The sequence below is a fragment of the Daktulosphaira vitifoliae genome, unplaced genomic scaffold, assembly GCF_025091365.1.
Source record: "Daktulosphaira vitifoliae isolate Bord-2020 unplaced genomic scaffold, ASM2509136v1 Scaffold_4, whole genome shotgun sequence".
Classification (NCBI taxonomy): domain Eukaryota; kingdom Metazoa; phylum Arthropoda; class Insecta; order Hemiptera; family Phylloxeridae; genus Daktulosphaira; species Daktulosphaira vitifoliae.
Genome location: NW_026099575.1, coordinates 30,330,721 through 30,353,093, shown reverse-complemented (window position 1 = coordinate 30,353,093; position 22,373 = coordinate 30,330,721). Strand labels below are relative to the sequence as shown.

General features: G+C 31.3%; 1 protein-coding gene across 3 annotated transcripts in view; it reads left to right on the top strand.

The window, feature by feature from the left end:
* LOC126906159 (Krueppel-like factor 6) overlaps window positions 1-22,373 on the top strand; it is a 108,834-nt gene that overhangs the window by 6,216 nt on the left and 80,245 nt on the right. The window contains exon 1 of one of the 3 annotated variants that reach the window (XM_050686489.1): window positions 19,918-19,942. The exons of the other annotated variants lie outside the window; for them this stretch is intronic. Within the exon in view, the coding sequence (XP_050542446.1) occupies window positions 19,933-19,942 (10 nt within the window). The 5' untranslated portion in view covers window positions 19,918-19,932. Of the gene's footprint in view, window positions 1-19,917; window positions 19,943-22,373 lie in introns of those variants that run through there. 3 annotated transcript variants of the gene reach the window in all.

The window sequence follows — 22,373 nt, the reverse complement described above, 5'->3', positions numbered from 1 at the left end:
GAGATAGTACATCTTCCTTATTTTTATTAAATAAAGCAGATTGTATACACACACGCGCGTTATAATATGCGCTATTTGCATTATCGTTGACTTAACCTCCGCTTAGATCTGTTAAATGTCATTTATATAAATGTTTAAAAAGCGCCACGTATAAAAAAAAAAAACGTTCACGGTTAAAATGCGTTATTTTTGGTACAAGGATAAAAACACACGCAAAACGCGAATCGTTGACCTCTCTTTTTCCATCAAACGTTTAAATTAGTATATTTTATTTATAAGGGTTGAATTCGTTGCTCTAATTCAGTGTTCATTTAATTTGTTTACTAAACAATTATATTAATATCGTTTAATGATTTCAGTCTGGCATTATGTTTCTCTAAAATCCGACAAGTTGTATCTCTTCCTCCAACGTTCCGTGTTATCAAGCATTTCTAATTACAATAGCCATACGATAATAATTTTATTTCCATAACGTTAAAACATTTCTTTAATCTATTATGTGATACAATTATAATATTATTATATGGACGCGTTAAGAAATACATTCGTTTTCATAATTACGTTATAACTTTTGATTGCTACACCCGCTTAGTTGTATATTGACAAATATTNAAAACGCGAATCGTTGACCTCTCTTTTTCCATCAAACGTTTAAATTAGTATATTTTATTCATAAGGGTTGAATTCGTTGCTCTAATTCAGTGTTCATTTAATTTGTTTACTAAACAATTATATTAATATCGTTCAATGATTTCAGTCTGGCATTATGTTTCTCTAAAATCCGACAAGTTGTATCTCTTCCTCCAACGTTCCGTGTTATCCAGCATTTCTAATTACGATAGCCATACGATAATAATTTTATTTCCACAACGTTAAAACATTTCTTTAATCTATTATGTGATACAATTATAATATTATTATATGGGCGCGTTAAGAAATACATTCGTTTTCATAATTACGTTATAACTTTTGATTGCTACACCCGCTTAGTTGTATATTGACAAATATTTAATTATTCTGAGCGTTAAAATAGTCTTTTCGTATTTTCAAGAGTGTAATTTATAAATTCGTATTTAAATGAATTATTCCAAGTGCTTTAAAAACATTTTAAACGACAAAATTGAATATATATTAAATCTTTAAAAATTAGTAATGTGAACTAATTATTTTAATACCGTGTTTGCCTTCGAAATTTTTCGATACACATAATTTCAAGAATTTAGTGGTTTCGAAATTCCATGGAAAAGTAATTTGATAATATTGTTGTTGGTAGTTTCTGCGATTAGTATAAATCGTTTAGTAACAATAATATTCGTTATTTAGGACAACTTTACGGTTAACGCGATTGTTATATTAGAGCGAAATAATTGGAGGTAGCACACTAGATTTGGATTTAATGCAATTATTGCAGTGAAACAATATTGTTGGTTATTGCCATTGGACCTTCTACAATAGAGGAATCGGCGGTATTAAGTACAGCAGTTTTCGAAAACATTGTATGAGCGCATTGCCATGTGCGCGAAACTCGTTTACGAGCGCGTTTAAATAATAGCGTTGGTTTTTTGTTATTCTAGGCCATATTGATTATGAATTTATTTCAAGCGCCTCCTTTTCTATTGCTAAACAATAAATCAATCTGTGAGCGGATCGCAGTCGGAGATTAATCTCGAGAATGTCGTTAAACGGTTTCGATAATACAACAAAACACAAGTGAACTTATTTTGAAAGTAAACTCTTGCGGTTCTTCGGTACCCTTTCTCTTTCTATCTCTCTCGTGTTTCTGGCGGTCAATCGCGTCACCGTGCCGATCCTATCAGCCTGGTCGTCTCGTTGTAATAATAAGTCATTATTAGATATTAACAAAATTATGATCTTCGGCTTTAATGTGCGGTTCTTTAAAAACAAAGCTGTTATCCGACGCACTGGGTACGTGTTCGCCGTTTAATGGAATTCTGTCGGTATTATACGACTGACTCATCAACGAGATAACCTCGTGGCTTCCCGAAAATTTTTTTCATTTAATATCGTATTACAAATGGGCGACAGCGATCCAATCTAATGGTTTCATTGTACAACGTAATGAAAATACAAAATATTTCGTTTTTCTTTCCTGTTTCTAAAAAAAATATTACAGACCGTTATTAAAATTTTCAATTGAATTTTTTTGCAAAAATTGTTTATTTATTTCTCAAATAACTTATTCTCGTGTAACAATTTTAAGTCAAGAACGAATTTGTTAAACTGCACTTACTTAATTCCATTTATTTCAATACTCAAACATCAATAAATATGTGTTTTTATGCAACTGTTAACATTTGTGGTACATAGTTTACTTTTGATTTTATTAATAAGAGGGGAAAATATTTTAAATAAATTAAATTGAAAACGATGGGATATAATATATTGCAGAAAAACAAATAATATCTGCAGGCTTAATATTATGCATCGACGAGTTGATTACGTAACACAGTTTATGTCTTCATCGCGTTGTACTTCAACTGTGCAACGTTTATTAACTAATAGAATTTAGATAAAATCGATTTAATTATTTTATGCCAGAATCTTTGCGTATCATTCAAATCCTAGTGCATTGTTATCTTTTAATTGAAAACCAAACACTGTTAAAATGAAATAGAATCATTTTGTAGGCATTAGCAAAATATCAAGTAGTAATTTTTTTTAGTGTGTCGTGACAAAGAGCAACAAACGAGACCTCTGTTTGGAATCTATTTCGCATGAAGCTACTGACAGTATTTGTTTAAGCCATCTGCTATTTTCAATGCCCTATAATAATAAAAATTATTTGAATCGTCCAGAATTATGTAAATCAGTCGCATGATATTATATAACAGCATTAGTTACTCACATTGTGCAACATAAACATGACACATAAAAATGTACACACAGTTTCAGAAGATTGTACCGCGACGATGTAAATTATCAGTTTCGTCTGAGAAACAATTATAGACGATGCCGTTCAGCCAATGTGTTATTATGTATAATTGATTATTCTGTGAGATTGGTCTCGTCTCGTTTGGTCTAATGATCTACAGTTCATGCCACTGCACAAAACTCGTGGTGGTCCCCTTTAATCTGTATTATAGTCTCATCGTAAACGTTTATGAGCGCATATAAAAAATGTCAACGACAACCAACAGTAGTGTTTGATATGATTGGTCTGGAGGAAACGTCCGGCGACATTAATTTCAATCAAAAACGCTATCGAGACGAGATAATTGTGTCATCATTGCTCGGCGGCTCTCCTCAATTGAGTACGGCTACGAACATAATAATAGTACATGTGTTTATGTGACGATCGTATAATCAGAATAATATCAAGTAAAGATATATTAGTCATGCGGTAATTATTGTCGAGCTATACAAATTGTAAAACTGGCGTACGCCTTCGATCAAGCGGTAACTGCATAGTCTTACAAGTGGCTACAATTATTTTATAATTATATTGTTTTACAGTTCTATTAGAAGCTAATGAATGCATTAAAAGTTAACCGTGAAACATTTATTTTTAATTTTCCTGTCCGTTAGACTTGTTCTATTTTGAGTTTCGGGAGTTATTCAAAAAGGTCAGCGAGAGCGAATCACGTGCACCGACAAAAGGGTTTTAAAAATATGTAAGTTTTAAAAACGTTGACCTTTTGTGTCGCGTGACAGTTACAAAATCAAAACAAAACGAATAAGGGTTTATCATACTGTATTTGTTTGAAAAACCATGAAATGGAATAAACGATTATTACTACACGAGTCGATGACAGTAATAATAGAGACATGTAACCCAATAAAAATAATTTAATATTTATTCAAGTTCATATATTTATTTAAATTATTTTTTAATAGTTGTGTTTTTAGCTTCGTTCATCTAATTTTTAACGAGTGTTACTTTGGAAAATTCTTGATGGTTAATTAAAGCAAAACTATAGCAAAAAATAACTAATTACTCAAGGCGAATTAAAAATGTTCTAAGTATTTGGTTTACTTGGTATGCCATAGTAATATTGCATATTACAAATTATAAATACCTATTTGTAAGTTCTCTGTTGTCAGCTACTCATCGATTTGTTTAAACACAAACTGGAGAAAAATAAGAGAGTTATCATTTATGTCTACCGTCTCTTTCGGTAAAAAATGTTGTTAGAAAATAAGGTAATCAACCTTTAATATTCATTATTTTTGTATGTTGAAAATAAATGAATAATTTATTTGACATAGAAACACAGACAGAATTTTTTCCATATGAGTGACAAATCAAATAAAGTGGAAGTAATGAGCTATTTTTTGCTTTTGTAAAAAACGCAAATTTCAGCCACACATTGTTTCATATCACTCTGACATGCTGCAACTACTCCATTGCATGTACTGTTTTTTTACCTTAGCATGTTGTGTATAAAAATAACTGGCAGTGATGGTTATGTACTTTGACTACGACTACAGCGTTATAATATATATTATTAATATTGTGTATAGTAGCCATGATGAAAATATAACGCACCAACTATATTGTGTATCTTGATCCGCGGCCTATTCAAGGAAACATGAACCGCAGCGGAGTGAGGAGATTTTTTTCTTTTCAGCTCGATCGGCGCACGTATATTAATATTTCACGGTGTCCAAAAAGTGAAAAAGTAAAATATTATGTATACGGTCACATATTATGCTGCACTGTGTTGGCGTTTCGTACCTACACACATTATTATTATTATTATTATTATGATCATCGTTTGCTCATGTAAGCATACCGTCACGACGGCAGCGGAAGATGCGACATTACATCCGAGTATAGTGGCATTTTTTTCCCCTTTCTCTCTCTCTCTCTCGAGTGTTTGGTTATAAATAAAATTAAAAGATCATAGACCTGTACGTATTTCGCCGAAGAATGCGACCGCGATGGATAAAATATAACGTGTAACTCATAATGGCGTGAACTTAAAAAACAACAATACCCTATATGTACATAAGGTATTGTATGCAGCGCCCCTGCTATACGACACAACTATGTGTCTTACCTATTTCATTATTACTTATTTATTGTTATAATAATATTATTATTATGATCATTTTTTTATGCGTGCCACGCGCTTCTTTCCTTCGACATAATGTTAAAAAAACTCTCCTGTTGTTTTCTCGTACGGGCTATACACAACGACGGTCGCTCGCGCATAATAATATAATGTACTACACCTTCTCTTATTAACCCGACGACGGTGTGTCTATTATTTTACATAGTACATTTGGAAGTATTGTAATACAACGTGTAAAACCTTGTGTTGTAGTGTACAATATCAAACGAGCCGAATCACTACACTAATTCTTTTGATTGATTGAACCGAACTAGTGATGCGGTTGCAAGACATCGGAGAGAAACAGCGTTTTATATCTAGCGCATTGTGTTTTAATACTCTCAAATTCAAAAAAAGCATGCATTCAAAAGGGTTTGAATCATATTTTTAGTAAAAAAAAAAAATTGATATTCTGTGAGTCTACCGTGATAATGCCAATCGACTTAAATATCGCTCATAATTTTATCAAAGTAAATTTGGACAAAATACTTCTGGTAAATTCTACCTTACTAGCAAAAGTTTTAATTAGCTTTATGAAAATTCTCTCTCTGTATAGGTATGTTGTGCTTTCATGATAATTTCTATTGGACGGGGCTATGTACTTGTAACATTATTATCGTTGTTGTATTCTAACACAATAAGATTCATCGAAATTCTACGTGGAGGGCAATTGTGACGATCATTTGACTATTTGAAGTCTTAATGGCCAAAACAACTACGCTGGTGGTCTTTTTCTTATCAATAAATATTACATTATTATCAATACTGGACACCTTGAGCTGTTTTTCTTTAAATTGTAGCTATTAAACAATCGCGGATACACTTATACTTTTAGACATTTCCACGAATGAATGGCCGTATTAAGCTGACGCGCATGTCGTGTACTCATTGAGAAATCGTTTAATAATAGTTCTATATTAATTCTTGACGGGCTTGCACATTTTTTCTTACTATTAAACGCGTGCGCTGCAATTATTCGACGAATAAACCGTTTGTTCGTTACAATTTAAGTACTTTACTGCAAACACACAAACGAACAGTTGGTGTTGTACAAATTAAAAAAATAAAGTTGTATTACTGACTCAACGAGAGACTGTGGAGTAGTGTTTTTATATTAAGTAATACAAAAAAAGTAGTGTTATAGTTGTATCTCGAATAGGTAAAACCATTTATATATAAGCGCTGTAATAAGATCACGTTTCTGAAACTTGTAATATTGTTTTCTCTCTTTAGTCTCATTATTCAAAACAATTGAAAAAGTATTAATTGATTTAAACGTCTCTAAGTATGGTTTATAAAAATCATGTGTTATTAAAACTATTAACTGTAATCGGCTTAGTTCAAAAAATATTTTATGTTGTACTGAAGGAACCTTGTAGGTGGTACTCGTTTAACATTATAACTTGCATGTATTACTAAGTATAGTAATAACTTTAGTGTATAGCCAACTATTATAACGTTAGATTAGTATAATTTGTGAATTGGGTGTGCTATAGGTGTTGGAAGTGTAAATCGTGTATAAACTGAGATATTGTTTTTATTTCCAATAATAACGTCGTGACGCCTTTTTAATGCCGTGCCACTGAAAAAATGTGTTGAAAAACAATTGATCTTTCGTCAAATTCTACGAATGGTTTGCTACGTTATACGTTATGAATTTCCAATTAGTATTTTAAAAAGTATTTCAATTGACGTTCTGGGTACCGTATTTTTACTGAAATATTATTAAATATCATTTTTATTATATCATGATAGTATTGTTTAAGTGAACGGTAAATATAGTTTAGTTGTGCTTATAAAATGATTATAAGGGTCATCGGCTAAGGGTCCGTAAAGGTCCATGGAAACTGATCCTCTTTTTTTTTTCCAGTAGCTATTATCGATACTATTCTTTGAGAATCGCTGTGATGGTTTGTGTAATAAAAAATTTCACTCGTTTTACAGTGGATAAATGGAAATATTTTAAGAGTCGAGCGTGTATTTCGGGGTGATCAGAAGTGGGAGACCAGACGTTGTTATGTCTCGGTCTCCTCTCGCACTCTTTAGTGTTGGCTATGTATATTTAAATGTAATAAATGTGTATACACACTCACACACATACACACACACTCACACACATACACATACACACACACTCACACACACACACACTCACACACACACACACATACACACACACACACACCATGGCGTGGGTATTGCCGGCAGACCCCCAGCGAACGCGTTTACTGCACGCACGTCAGTCGCATCCATCCAGCCGGCGACCAGATGTTGCCTCGCGCCAAAAACTGCCACCGACGGTCTATTTCCGTACACACTACAAGTTATACACATTGCACGCATACACACCGGAAGTGAACGTGGCGGGGAATTTATTTAAATTACACGGGGTACAAGAGGGTACAAACGTCCTATCCACACTGACGCCTATGGGGTACGGAATAATAAACTGTTATCATCGATGTGAATAGTCGTGTGTGTACAGACACGCACGCCACTCGCTCTTCAAACTTCGTACGCCGACTAAAAAATGCATTTCTCGTTCCAACACAATAATACTCAACAAACGTCTAAAAATACCATCGCGTACGATATTATTAATGTGGACGATTTCTTATACGGGACGTACACGCGCTGTCAGTGTCTAAACAACGCATACCAAATTTGCGTTTATACTTTTATTTTCTTCGTATAAATAGTTACGTTTTTTAAGCGATTGCCTATGAAGTTTGTATGCAAAACAAAAAGGTTTCTTAATGGTGGTTTTAATTACATTTGAGATTAGACCGCATAGCGATAACCGACAAAAGAAAGTTGTAACGTGTCTGTGACGTTACATAAATACACATTTATTTGATATACACTACAAAGGATTTGATTTGGCTTTCTTCCCTTAACGTTAAGCGTACACTATACGCAATGCCTACAGTTAATTTTTACACATTCGGTCGATATACCATATCGTCGACTTAAGTCGTTAAAAACATTAAGGTTGTAAAGTAAAACTTGCTGAGATAAAACAGCGGTGTACAGTTTTCTCTGAAGCTTTTTTATTAGTCAAAGATAAGGACTGAATACACGGTTGCGTTCAGGTTTTAATAATAATAATAATCACTTTTGATATTTAGTGAGTTTATGCGAGTTAATTTTTTATTATGGTTTGAATTTTCGCTTCTTTATTTGCTCGTGTTACAGAATAAATACGTTCTAGTAATAACTGCAGTGAAAAAAGTGACGTTTTCTTTACACGTCATCTTTTTTTTTTTTTTGACAACGCCGGCCAATTCAATAATAACTTTTGCCTGTCAGACAGCGTTGTGTGAACTCGGTGATAATATTATTATTAGTTGTACATTACCGGAGAAACCAATTCTTTTGTAGGTGTATAGTCTTATCGGCCGTTGTATAAAGCCATCACTAGAATTAGAAGTGTGTGTGTGTGTGTAATCAAATTGTCGCTCAAGTTTTACTTAGGTCGTTGTATATATACTACGTGCATTATATGAAGCAGCCTCTGTCTTTTCTTCTGTCCGCCGATCCTGTCTCGTTCGGGCGTTTTGTATTACTAGCAGGAAATTAGATCGGATGAGTGTTCATTGGTGCCGCCGCCATCGCCGTCGAGGGTGAGCCTTATTGAGTTACCGAGTTATGGTCGGATGGATTCGGTATTCGCGCCCTCATATACATAGATACAAGCGCGACGATGACGACGACATCGTATATAGTAAATGTGTTAGTGTAAAAGCAAAGTAGTAAGATCGTATACGGTGCAACGTTTATATACATAGAAGATACACACTTGGGGCTTGTGTGCTTTCTGGTGGAAAGGAGAAGACAGGGATGCATGAATAAGCCTACACGGCCCATAATTGTTTTAAAACCTTTGAACAGTTATATTGTAGGAAGTTTTGGATGACAGTATACAACAATGACTTTCCTCGTCACCTAAATTACCGACTTGAAATTATTGTTCACTATTATTCTAAAACACATTAGGTAAAAAACAAAGTACTACAGGTGTCATATAAATAAAAAAAATTAAGTCAACTTAATTTAATTAAATTTATAGGTTTACAAGTCTTTATAAATCAACTAATTTCAGGATAACACCGACTCTTTATATATAGTTTATCTAAATATATGTTTTTTTTTACTAAATATGGCAAATGTCTGTAATATGAAGTATGGATTTCTGTAACTATTGTACAAGTACAAACTAATAAAAATGTCATCATAAACATAACAAGTTTGTATTCACAGAGTATATCATCACCAATTTTTTAAAAATAATTTTTGTAGTTTTGAATTACGTTAAAAACATTTTTTTTTTTTTATTATTTATCTCTCGTAAAAAAAAAAAATTCAAAATTGCTATTTTCTAGTCCTTTCGTAGGTACAATTGACTGGTGTATGTATACTTTGCCCGCGCTATATATATATACACCTTATGTATTAAAGTGCTTGTAACTCAATAAGTACTTATTCTAAAGTTACTATCGACCCATCAATTCTTTTTATAAGAGTTGGCTGTTTCAAAAAAAAAATTATTTAATTTTTTTCCTATTAGAAACAAATAATAAAAGTATAATTTTAGAGCAGTTCTAAATTGTAAAAATTGTTAAAAAAAAAAAGTACTGCAAGATATTCGTTGGATCAATAGTTATTAAATATGTCTAAACATGATGGGACACTCTGTATACTTATAATACTAATCTGTTTCGTAAAGCTTCTTTTTGATGGAAATTTTTATCTCTGAAAATAATGAAATCTCTATACATAAATATTTATATACATATTCGTTTATAGTAAAGTATACTCGTGGAAGTATTTTTTAAATATAATTTTATTGAATTTCCTTTATTTGAGTTATATTCAACTAATAAAAACAATTTGAATAGCTATTCTTAGTCTTGTAAATTTTATTAGTAATCAATAATGTCTAAGTATTTTTTTTTTTTTGTATGACCTTTATATATCTAACACTTGAAACGATGCGAGATTTTGCACGTAAGTTCCGCTTTTTTATTTTGTAGACCATTACGGTTACCTTATACTAATAAATCATAGTCTCCGCGACAACGGGCGGCCGTTAAAAACTCACCAATTACTCTCAAGAGAGCTGTTGGCTGGTGCTGTCCGTTTACTGCCGTTTTCCGCGCGTGCATATAAGAAGCTACGAGTTTTGGGCACCTAGCTCAAGCTGGGGGGCAAATAAGAAGGGGCAAATAAATTACACGTGTTCTTTACTCTGTAAAAAGTACTATAATAGGTAATATGCGTGTATATAAAATGTATGAGACAAATTTAAACTCCTACGTTTTTTATAGTGGTTATTTCTTTTTTTTGGCTAAGCAGTTATGTTGCACTTTTCTCGTATCTATGTTGTAGATCGTTATAGCGACCTGTTTGTTACTGTTCGCCATTGTATTTTAAGTAATAAAAGAAAAAAATCTTTAACGTTAATTTTGTATTTTTATTCAAATCGATAAATTTTAAAATGTCTTCATCGGAACACTGCAAAGACATGTGCAACCCTTTAGAATGCGCATCAGTTTCTGACAATGAAGCCTGTGCGCTGAAAACTCTTTATAACCGGATACTGGACGACGAGGGACCTTGTGAGATGGCGGCTGTCAACTGTGGCACCAAGAAGCTCGTGCCACCTTCGCCGGTTACTGCGCAGACATTTGACCGAGCAAACATGTGTTCCAAAGAACCATCAGTGTTGAAAAGGTTTGACTCTAACATAACACTACTGTTAAACAGCCGCGAAAAGAACGACGAGAAACTGCCAACTCTACCTGGCGATCCATTGCTGTTTAAACGTTGCGAGCAAACGCCTGCCGGGTCTGTAAACGCATCTGTGTTCGGGTTGGACATCGAGAGAGCCGTACTAGGTACGCCGGCTGAAATTAATCAGCTGCTGGAAGCTGCCAATGAGTTAGTTATGGCCGAAGCTTTGTGTAAGCACAGCGGAGCTGTCCGGGCCGCCGAACACGCTGCTAGAGCTCAGCCCGAGTCAAAATATGCCGAGGATGCAGCTCGTATTGGCGCCAAGACGTTCAACGCGGCCGTCTCTGGTGGTAAAAAACCGGGCACCAAGTTCATTGGCGAAACTCCTATCGAAGTAGTTGGTTATGTGGGGTGTACTAAGCCTCCATCAAATAAATCAGAAAATTTTTAAAATTTTCACAATAAAAAATTATTTTTAACTATATGCAGTTTTAATTCACCTTAAATAGTACTTACGAACAGATAGATAATACTTACAAAAAAATGTATAATCATTATGTTTCATTCGAGTATAACGTTTCACACGGTTCACATAAAAATGTTAGGTAGATATAATTGTGGGATTCAAATTATTGTACGTCAACTGCTTTCGTTTTTACAGTAAACATAATACTCGCTTTAAAACGGATCTCGTGCACAGTGTTTCAGTTGAAGTTATCTATAGAATAATGATAGGTTAACAACTTAAAAAAGTATAGAATGGACATTAAATTATATTTAAACCGAAATTAAAATGACTGTTAAATCGCCGAATATTATTGTTGCGACAAAAGTATTATTTGATTTTCACGTTGATTATTTTTATGCAAAATTATTATAATATTGTTCAGTATTTTTTCATTCGTTTTATAATTTTTGCTTTTAATATTTACAATGAAAATCATATTGTCATAGAACGGATGGTCCGAGCAGGTTCTAAACACGTTAATTACACTATGTCGGAAAAATTGTCCCAATGAAATAATTATTGTTTTTTACTTGGATCCTTGAAGCGTATCGTTGCATAACATTATTTTATGAGAACTCCAGCAATGTCTCCAGTATATTACTGTAAACAATTATAGTTATTTTATGACATTTGAATGGTGTATGGCAAAACAAAAAACGCACATGCAGCTGTAATAACATACAGATTTGACTATCAAATAACTAGGTGAACAATGCAACTGCGAAATATGTGTAAGAGCGCGCGCTTTGGACTAGTGAATCGAAATTAATGACGAATACGTCAACTGTGAAATGTTTATAGAACACACTTGAAACTGTCCGTCGCCTGATGCTTTTTTTTTCAATTTTTATTCAGTTAATTCAAAATTTACATTTTTATTTAATTTAATCGCTCGTTTAAACGGAAGTATGCATGCTTATACACGGTTATTCAGCGCTGTTTTCTCGGATTTACTGCATTCGACCCGTTTATTATATGTTTTCCCGTACACGTGTGAGAATATATTCTTTATCGCACATTTTAATTTCAAGTAAAAGAAAATTAGGACACGTATCTTTCCAGACATTTCGTAAAATATTTTCTCTCGTCTTCGAAATTTTTTATCGTTGGCGACTCGTAGCAAGTTATTCTCAACGACGTATTTTCTTTAAATGTAAAAATAACATTTTACATAAAACGCATATTATTATTAATCACTAGCCATCGCGTTGATTACACAACTTGTGTTGACGAAAACACGAGAAGTGGTTAGACGCAAGTCATTTTCCCTTCGAATTAGGAGACTATAAAATTTTTTAAATTGGTTCCATTAAACATAAAAAGTGTTGGGTTCAATATTAATATTTTTCACCGATTAACTTGTGTTCCTATACACATAGAATGATTACATAACAGGTGGCATTAAATACGACGATGTGTATACATATATAACGGCGCGAGCTCGAGTATCATTACACTGTACAACATTTTGTCGTCAGTTTTCATAATGATAACAATTATCTTCTCTTCGGCGCACTTTTTCGGGAGCGCCGTCGATAATAACAATAATTTTCAATTATTTACCATCGTAGCGCGCAGGGGCCACAATTACTTACTATAATAATATTATTATGCATAGATAGGCACTTTCCCAGTACAGTGCATATTATTATTACAAACGAAACAAAGTAACGTATTAGTTGTATTGGTTTGCCGCTAAATGCATTGCCTAATAACAAACGTCCGTATAATTCGTTTACGTGTAGGATTTATCGGTCCTCATACGTATGTGTTCAGTATGAGTGAGGTGGTCGGTAGTGGAGCGGTGAAAACCGGCGAGCACATTAACCCCTGGCAGCGAAAACACGTTAGATCTCATGTTGTCGTTTTTCGTTTACCTCGAGAACTCCACGGGCGGCCTTATTACCGAGTAACCCCAAAACTTACTCTGACGTGTATTTTTATAAGTAATATGAAATAATAAAAAGCTTCTCGAGCTGCTTAAGAGAGTTATTAGAATTTCTCATTGCGTTGTCGTGCGCTTTTCAATCCTGTTTTGGATATTAATATTTTTTAACTCTTGACGGCCCAATTTTTTTTCGGTAATCGCTCATTAAAAGTCATTATTGTTATCGGGGGTACTCGAGTTCAATCGTAAACATTATCAAGAGATTATAAGGAATTCTACATTAATTTTTAATAATTAGGCGATACCGAACATGAACGAGTAGGTATTATAATGTTTGTTCGGTTTCACAATATTGTTATCATGTAATCCTTTAGCGTCTCGGCGGCTATAGCGTTCACTATCAATGTTATTATTAATTTCAATATAGCATAGAATAATAATTAACTTTATGGTGCCCGAGTGTCTTATTTATCTAGCACCGAACGAATTAACGCTATTTTTTAAGTTCCGTGTAATTTTTGTTATTTCCTAATTACTTCAAGATAGGGCGGATAACCTATAGTTGGTAAAACTATATAAGTGAATGTTACTTTTCATTTTATGTAGTGCGCATTAGAATTATAATATGATCATTAATGTATTAAAGAATGAAAACGATTTTTTTTTTTTTCAAGAACAACACACTTGCTCCGTTAATGTATAAAAAATTAATGCGTACAATTCTCGGCACTCATTTCAAAACCAAACCCTTACATATTTATTTGGAGTAGTGTAATACTAGTTTGTTCATCATTTATTTATAACATGTTTTTAAAATTTGTTTGGTTTAACAATGCTGTGTGCCATTCTTTTACCATTCAGCTTATTCGACACAAATTTTTTCAAACAATATAGTTGATGATATTTTAAATACAGTGACAAATGAAGGCAGTTAATTAAAATCCATAAGAATATTTAAAGTTATTTACTGGTAGTGACTAAAACGTTAATAAATCGAATAAAAATATATATGTAGAAAATCTTTGCATTACAAATTACCGTTTAATACATTTATATTCCATGTGATATTTTTTTAGTATTAGTGGTGGGTAGCATAATTGTCATGCTTCATGAATAACGTATTTTTATCGAATGTATCAAGAACAGGTTAAACGGGACTGATAATCGCTTATGTGTATACCTGTATGGATTACACAGAAAGAAACCCTTGGATAAGCTTAACACGTGCTTGTGTGATATTGTTTTGATCCTGAGTTTCGACTTAGTGCTCATATAAGCTGTCGGATTAGAGTGACTGCCAACTTATTGTTATTTACCAGAAACGGGGGTTATTCAAACAAGTCTTTTCGTTTCTGTAATATGCACTTCCAACTGGAGGCAGTCATAAAGGGTGCACGATAAATATTATTTTCATTTGATGCTTTTGTATATGCATTCCAAATGTTTGAAATCGACTAAAATAGCAATACATATTGTACTATTTAAAGACGAAATAAATAAAACGCCTACATGATATATCAAATTAAATCATTTTATTCATGTTGTTTAGTGTTTCCGTTTCAGTTTGAAACTTTTGAACTTAACGTAGTCGTTATAAAGTACACTTAACAGATATTGAATGTTTATTGATGGTCTTGGCTTATATTAAATTCGGTTTTAACTCGTTTTAAAATACTCGAGGGACCACTTTATGGTAAAAAGTTATCAAATGTTTTTGATATTTTATTTTTAAATAAATATTTTTCCACTTAATGTGATATTGTGTATTTGAATTCCTATCTTTCCTTAGTTTCATCAAAATTTGTTATTGTTATTAAAACTTGAACGCTTCATTATTATTGTGATTTGTTATAAACTGTAATAATAACAAAAACACGCGATAATTCACCAAATAATAAAATAAAAGTGTTAATCTTAATTGTTGCTATATAAGCTACTAAACAAATAGAAATAATTACATTTGTATATTTAAAAAAATTCGCAAAACGTCTCTGTGTGCTCAAATGAATTTTTAGTGTTGAGCAAAGACATTGATATTTTGATACAATATCGACATCAGGAAAAGAGTTCGATATCAAAATTGAAATTTAATGGTTTGATACAACGTTATATTCAAATATCATAACACAAAGTATTTTTTTTTATAAATTTTCAATTTAATGTCACTATGGCAAAATATTATACTCTCCTTTAGTAAAATAATTTCAATTGTTTATCTGAACTCATTTGAATAATTCATTAGCTTTATATTAAAAAATGCGTTACATTATTGTTTTATATTAAATATATATATGAATAAAATTTCTAAAAGCTTAAGATGAAAACTATTGGTAACTATCACTTTAAAATTTAAAAAAGATTTTGAGCCTTTTCACGACTTGAAAGTTGTTAGAAAAACTATGTTTTTAACATAACGATATCGTTCAAATCCAACAAATATCGATGTGCGAAATGAAATCGTTGCTCATCACTAATAATTTTATCTCTGATTAATAAATAGTATTTGCATGTGTGGAAAAATAGCTGTTCATTTAAATTATTACTCGTGACATTTGCTGTACAATAGAACATTTTGGAGTTGTCAAAATTTTGACCAGTGTTGTTTTTGGAATTATTTCATTTACAAGAGGATCGATGTAGGATAAAGATCATATATGATCTATACTCAAATGTATCTTGTGCACAAGATCAATGGACTAGGATATTGCTGCAATAAAGACTACTATGAATAATGTTATCATGGATCATGACATGTATCTATGCTATATGCTGGTTGTTAATCGCGTGTCAATTTTAATTTCCAACTTTGCTCCTCTGATCAGCATTAATGGGATGAAACAACACGGACTCGTGTACTGGGAACATCGCTTTATGAGGGAAACCACTGTCCCAACATTGCCAAACACAATAATAAATCCCTTTGGCCCAGAAACGTCCTAGCTACCACAAAAGTAACCCTACCGCGACGCGTTATCACATTAGATTTGTAGCTTTCCCCTACCAATCACTCCCCGCAAACGTATATTCCTTCGTCTTACGTTACTTGCTTAGGGGGAAAAAAAGACAATAAATCACAATCATGCCGCTCCATTGGTTGGTATGCTATGTACAACGAAATCAAAGGTTCTACAATCGGTGACATTAGATGTATTTGTTTTTTGTTCTATATTGGAGAGTTATCTGTACGTTTCCATCGAAACCTATAGCGAATAAGTATAGGTAACGCTATGCAATTTTCAAAGCTCAAACAAAATCGAATATATATCAGATAAGAGCTTTGCAATCGACGTTCGAATATTAATAGCTTTATTTTTTACATAAAAATACAGTGTAGATGTAAACACCGTTTAGTTTTCTTTTTTTTTTTTGACATTACAAAATCATATTCTCTATAATATCAAAAAAATTTGGTTGTATTGTTCACAGTGTTTTGGTTAATATTCGTGATTAAGCTGACTTGTGTAGACATTTTTTGTGTATTTTGTACTTACAGTTTACACATAAATTATAACGCTATCATGACTTATATATTTTTTATTTTATTCTAAACATAAAACTTAATATAACTTTTATAGTTATAGTTTTAAGTCAAATTTATATAGATATTTTTATACTTTGTAAAACAACGTTTATATGAAAAATCAAAATTAGATTGAATTACTTCTAAAATTCTATCGATAATCGATGAGCTAAAACTTAAAAAGGCCACATGCTATTATTAATTGCCATTGTATAATAAGGAATTTGGTTATCAAAAAGAGATTAATTATAGTTTAATGAAAGTATATTAATTTTAATTTTTTGAATTGATTGTGAAAGAATGATCTAATAGTTGAATAGTCCAATTCATTGACCCAGTATTTTTCAAAGAAATTATTTTAATTCAACTCTAAAGATTGCATAGCTTATCTATTAATGTTTTTATTCAATAAATATCTAAGTAAAACAATAATATAATTTTTTTTTACATTTTAACTGAAACTATTTTTGTCTTTATTATTAAAAATGATAAAATATTATTATTATAATTTTAGATCTCCAAACTTTTAATACATTTAAAATTAATAATATTAAAAAATACAGGAATGTAAAAATTTAGTTTTGTTTGTTTATAGTAAACAATATCTAATAAAGTAGATTATGATAACTATGTTGAATTTCGAACTTTGAACAAAAAACGGCTAATTACAATTTTGTTATGTGATAGGGTCAAATGATTCATCATGTAGGAAATAAACTAACTATATAGAAGACGAAAGACCAAGTTGAAGCAAATTATGAGCTATATTAATATAGTCGTTATACTGATGTACTGTATGATTTCACTCAATATTATAGTTTGGACTTTTAGTTAAATATATCAATTAGGAAATTAGTGTTTTATGTGTAATTCCAATGGTACAATTTGCTATATCATATAATAAAATGTATACATTTCAATATAAATTTTAGATAATTGAACATGTTAGAAAACATTATTTACATAGAATTTTCCAATCAAAAAGGCCATAAACTACATTTTAGTAAATTGAAAATAGAGGTGTATGTTGTTGAATTTAAATCGTTAAGCAGCGAGAGTTATTTTTAAAAAAACTTAATTATAAAAATAAAAATACGATAATCCGCTCTTTTTTATAGAAAATTGTCATTTTGACATTTAAATATTCTTAACTCATTTTCGACAATAATGTCATATAAACCTTTTTATTTATAAGCATCAACTTCACCATGATAATTATGCATATATAATTGTTAAAAAGCATTATATTTTTAAACATTCCATTTTTGTAATGTTCTATTTTCAAAATATAAAACTGAAATATCAATTTTTTAGCACGATATTAGTATTAATTTTTTTCTTTTTTTGTACCTTTTTACGTTAACAACTTAAATGGCGTACTAATGACAGACGTGTGTTACTCTTGAAAAGTTCAATTTAGACAATATAGGAAATATGTTTTTGAACACGTTATAGTGTAGTGTATATCATTACTAGGAAAACGTGACATTTTAAGATATCTGAAACATCGCACAAGTGAATAAGAATAAATAAAAAGTGAAAATGTTAAAGCTCATACATTTCTATAAAAAAGTTATAAAAATAACTGCTATAAATCAAAAATTGACAATATATTGATGAACTAGAATTTTTTTTAAATATAATAGGGCAAATGAAATCATTACGTTCAAAAGTTCAGAGCGTGTGTCATGTAATATAATATATTTAATACTAAGTAAACTAACTTTTATATTTGTCGAACAAAGGGAAACTATACATTATTACGGATTCCGGTGTTTTCATATGTGATTTTTAACACAAAATTCCTAAAATTCAAAATATCAATTCCACAGGACTTATCCAATTAAAATGCAGTCTTTACAATAATATTTATATGTATACGTATAGAAAAAAGTCGTGTGGCGATTGTACTTTGTTTGGTCTACAGATTACATTTACTTCGACAAAAACTCTCATTCAAACATTGCGTTCTCAAGGGGCAGCCGCGGGTATGTTTTAGATCTACTGCTTCAGTGTATGTGTGGTGGCATAGAGACATCATTGTTTACCGATTGTTACCTTGGGGAAGCCATTGTCGTCATTCGCAAGCCTCAGACTATTCCAATCAAATAAATTTATATTAAATTTACTCTTCCGTTTATACGATTGCATACAGCCAAAGGCTACAGTAACGTCAGCAGACTGTAATGAAAAAAAAAAACAAAACGGTTATCGGGAAATAGCTGTTGTCTATATATTAAATATTACTTGGTGAATTTGGCTTTTTGAATCTTATGGTATGTATGGTTTTTAAGAAAATAGATTGCACACTAATTTAGCTTTAACTACGTCGTCGATTTTGTGTTCAATGATTTTTTTTATGGTTCTTGAAATACTTAGTCATACTCCACGCAAAGTTAAAAAAAAAATCATTTCAATGATAAGACTGTTTACTGTGGCTAAGCATAAAATGTAACTTGGCAGTATAATCTCATAATTTATTTTTAACGCGGTGTATCATATCGTTTCAAAAAATTTTCTGTGAAAAATCATCAATATTACACAAACAATAACTATGTACTGTAAAAACTACGACAAGAAGATTACGTTGTATTATTCCTATTTTCTAGTGTTTTGTTGATTACGAACTCGTCTACTCATTAAAGTTTTTTGTCTGTACACAAGTGTCTTTTGACGATACAGTATAATATTTTCATTCATTATAATCCATATCTCTCGTGTCGCCACGCATTGCTACAGGTTTATATTAGAATATTTATAAGATAATATCATGTATGTTGCATACTCACAGCTAACACGAATTGAGCGTTTTATGTCTTAATGATACTTCAGTGGTATGCCGTGTACTTATTGCAATGCCTACGCGACTATAAAAGCTTCTTATTCTAGATTAATAATAATGTTTGTTTTTATAATACACGACAAACAAATTGTTTTACAATCGGCCCAATTTCTCTATTGTTTAAAAAGTATTTAGCAATTTTGTTTGCAAGTAAAATGTGGTTAGACTCTTTTATGTAAATAAATTGTCGTCTTAATTACATATACTGTATTCGAAAAATACATACTCGCTGCTTTTATGAAGTAAACGATGATTTTTTAATAAAAATTCTATTTGTTTGTTACAGGTAAATGAACAAAAGAAATTGTTTGTAAGAAGATTGTTTTTAGATACTAATCGGATAAAGTATAATAGTGTACTTTTAAAATGAACGGAGGTATTTCATTTTTCCATGTTATAAAATCCTTTAATAATGAACAAAATGATTTTGAAATACAGCAATAAGCATGTTATTCGGATTGTTAACACAGTAAACTCTGTTTCTTCATTCTTGAAGTTCGTAATTCTTCTTGTATATTGGCTCTTTTGTTAAAACATCCTGCTTCTCCAACATAATAGTTCAAGTATAATAAAACATAGGCGTACTAATATTAATTACTATGTTGGCTAGTTTTTGCGTATATTATCAATTTATATTTAAACGCCATTTGAACGCAGTAAAGTTTTCAAATTTAATGAACAGGCGAACAAAAAGTTTTTGGCACGAGTCACTTAAAAGCTCACATAACTTACTCGCGGTTTTTTCTTTTAATACTTCAATCGCTTATAGATAATTGAAACCGAAATCCTGCCAGGAAATTGCATGCACCTAGACTTCCCAAAAACCAGTCAACCGTCACATTGCTCTTTGCCATAGCAATGCATTACCACTATAACCCGTGAGATGCTTTCTACATCCTTTTTGCTTTTCACCTTTCGACGATCCTCAGAAAAGAACGACGCCGAGAGCAAAAAATGTTTCTCGAAAGGTTCACTTTACATTTGGTTAACTCATTTCTAAAAATTTCGTTTATTTAACATTCTTTAGAAAATAACTTGCTGTCGTTTAATTTTTGGCAAATACACGAAGGGATTGCTGTGACGAGAACGTTTAAAACCCACCAAGGGACGCTAACGAGTAAGATACCGGAAGCAGCCAATAAACTTTACATTAGCATTCATTTATACTGTCAACGTCGACGTTGCCACTTCTATTAAAAAAATTTTGGTTGCAGTTCATTCGTGGACGCAGTGTGATATGCATGCGGCATATCGGAAATGTATACCTATTGTATAATAACAACGTTCCTGAGCGGTTCCGGACAATATGATTATTTCTAAGGTCACATTCCGCTAATGTAATTATTCCGTGTCATGTAAATAGCACTGCTGCTGGTATATCAAACTGGTAGTGTATTAATAATAATAATAATATATTTAATATATGGGTGCACCACCCGAGGAGTATTTCACGGTCAGCCGTTCGTAGTGACTATGTGCATTTTTATCATGCGCACTAATTGGTCATATGACAAAGCATTCTTGCAAAGATCCATAGCTATTGTACGCTCTTTGTTTTTTGTAATAGTAGAAAATTTGGTTATGCTTTTGGTGTGTATTTAGACATATATTTTACTTGCGTATTAATATTATTATAAAACATATATACTTACTAAAATATGTACTCACAAAAGGTTATCTCTACTGTAGTTTTTAAATATAAAGCGGTGTTTAAAAATCAGAAATTTTCTACTTATAAATGTTAACAAATTGAAATGTTAAACGACAATATTCAACGTTTTATTAAAATAAAACTAAGTTCTCTAGTGAAAATTGTTTCAGTTATTTAAGGGGTTATATTGAACTATATGTTAACAAAATAATAGCTTAATAGTTACAAAAATATTTTTACATTTACTGTTATATCTAAGAAATTTAAAACATTGAAGAAAATTAAAGGTAAATAGCTAAACAAGTGGGATTGCATGTAACGAATTCATATGTTTACACTTAGTAGATATTTGTATAATTTATTTATATTTAATGTCTTTTATTAAAAATATTGCTCCAAAATTTAAAGGATTATTTGAAATTCAAAATATCGGTTTGATTAAAGGATTTTTAATTATTTTTTTGTTAATGAACTAAATTTGTATTCACTGATTATAAATTCACCAGTTTATATTTACTAACAAAGTGATGTATGCAAGTATATTGTAACGTGTGAGAATATTAATGATATTTTCTTAAATCTGATGATCATGAACAGCTTTAATTAAAATTGAAGTATTAAAAAAAAAGCGATTGTTTATCATAACGTATTCCCTGCGTTTAAATAACTTATAAGAACGTGCAAGATGAATAAATAAGAAAAACTTTTTTTCTTAATTTTGTGTTGGAAAAAATAAAATTTATTCCTTGGCAAAGGTACGTAATCCTTAACACACAGTTATGGGTTTAAAAAAGTTGGGTTGGTATGATAAACTACCAAATTCTGGTGCATATTTTCGATGGAAAATTTCTGAATAAAGTTAATTATACATGCACATGGCGCACACAGTTCAAAGGTTTTTTTTTTTTGTCATGAATAATTGTCTGATTATTATAATAAAAACAAATACAAAACAAACTTTGTCACCACAATCTGTTGATAATACTTCAAGATATCTTTAAAACTTTGTTTCGTGCCAATAACAATAAGTTTTGTGAACACAGTAATAGTGTAAAAAAACATAAATCTAAACCATACTGCGGTGTATCATTAATTTAAGTATGGCTGAAATACATCATAAATTAATACTTGAGTATTTCGAAAGTAATACTTTAAG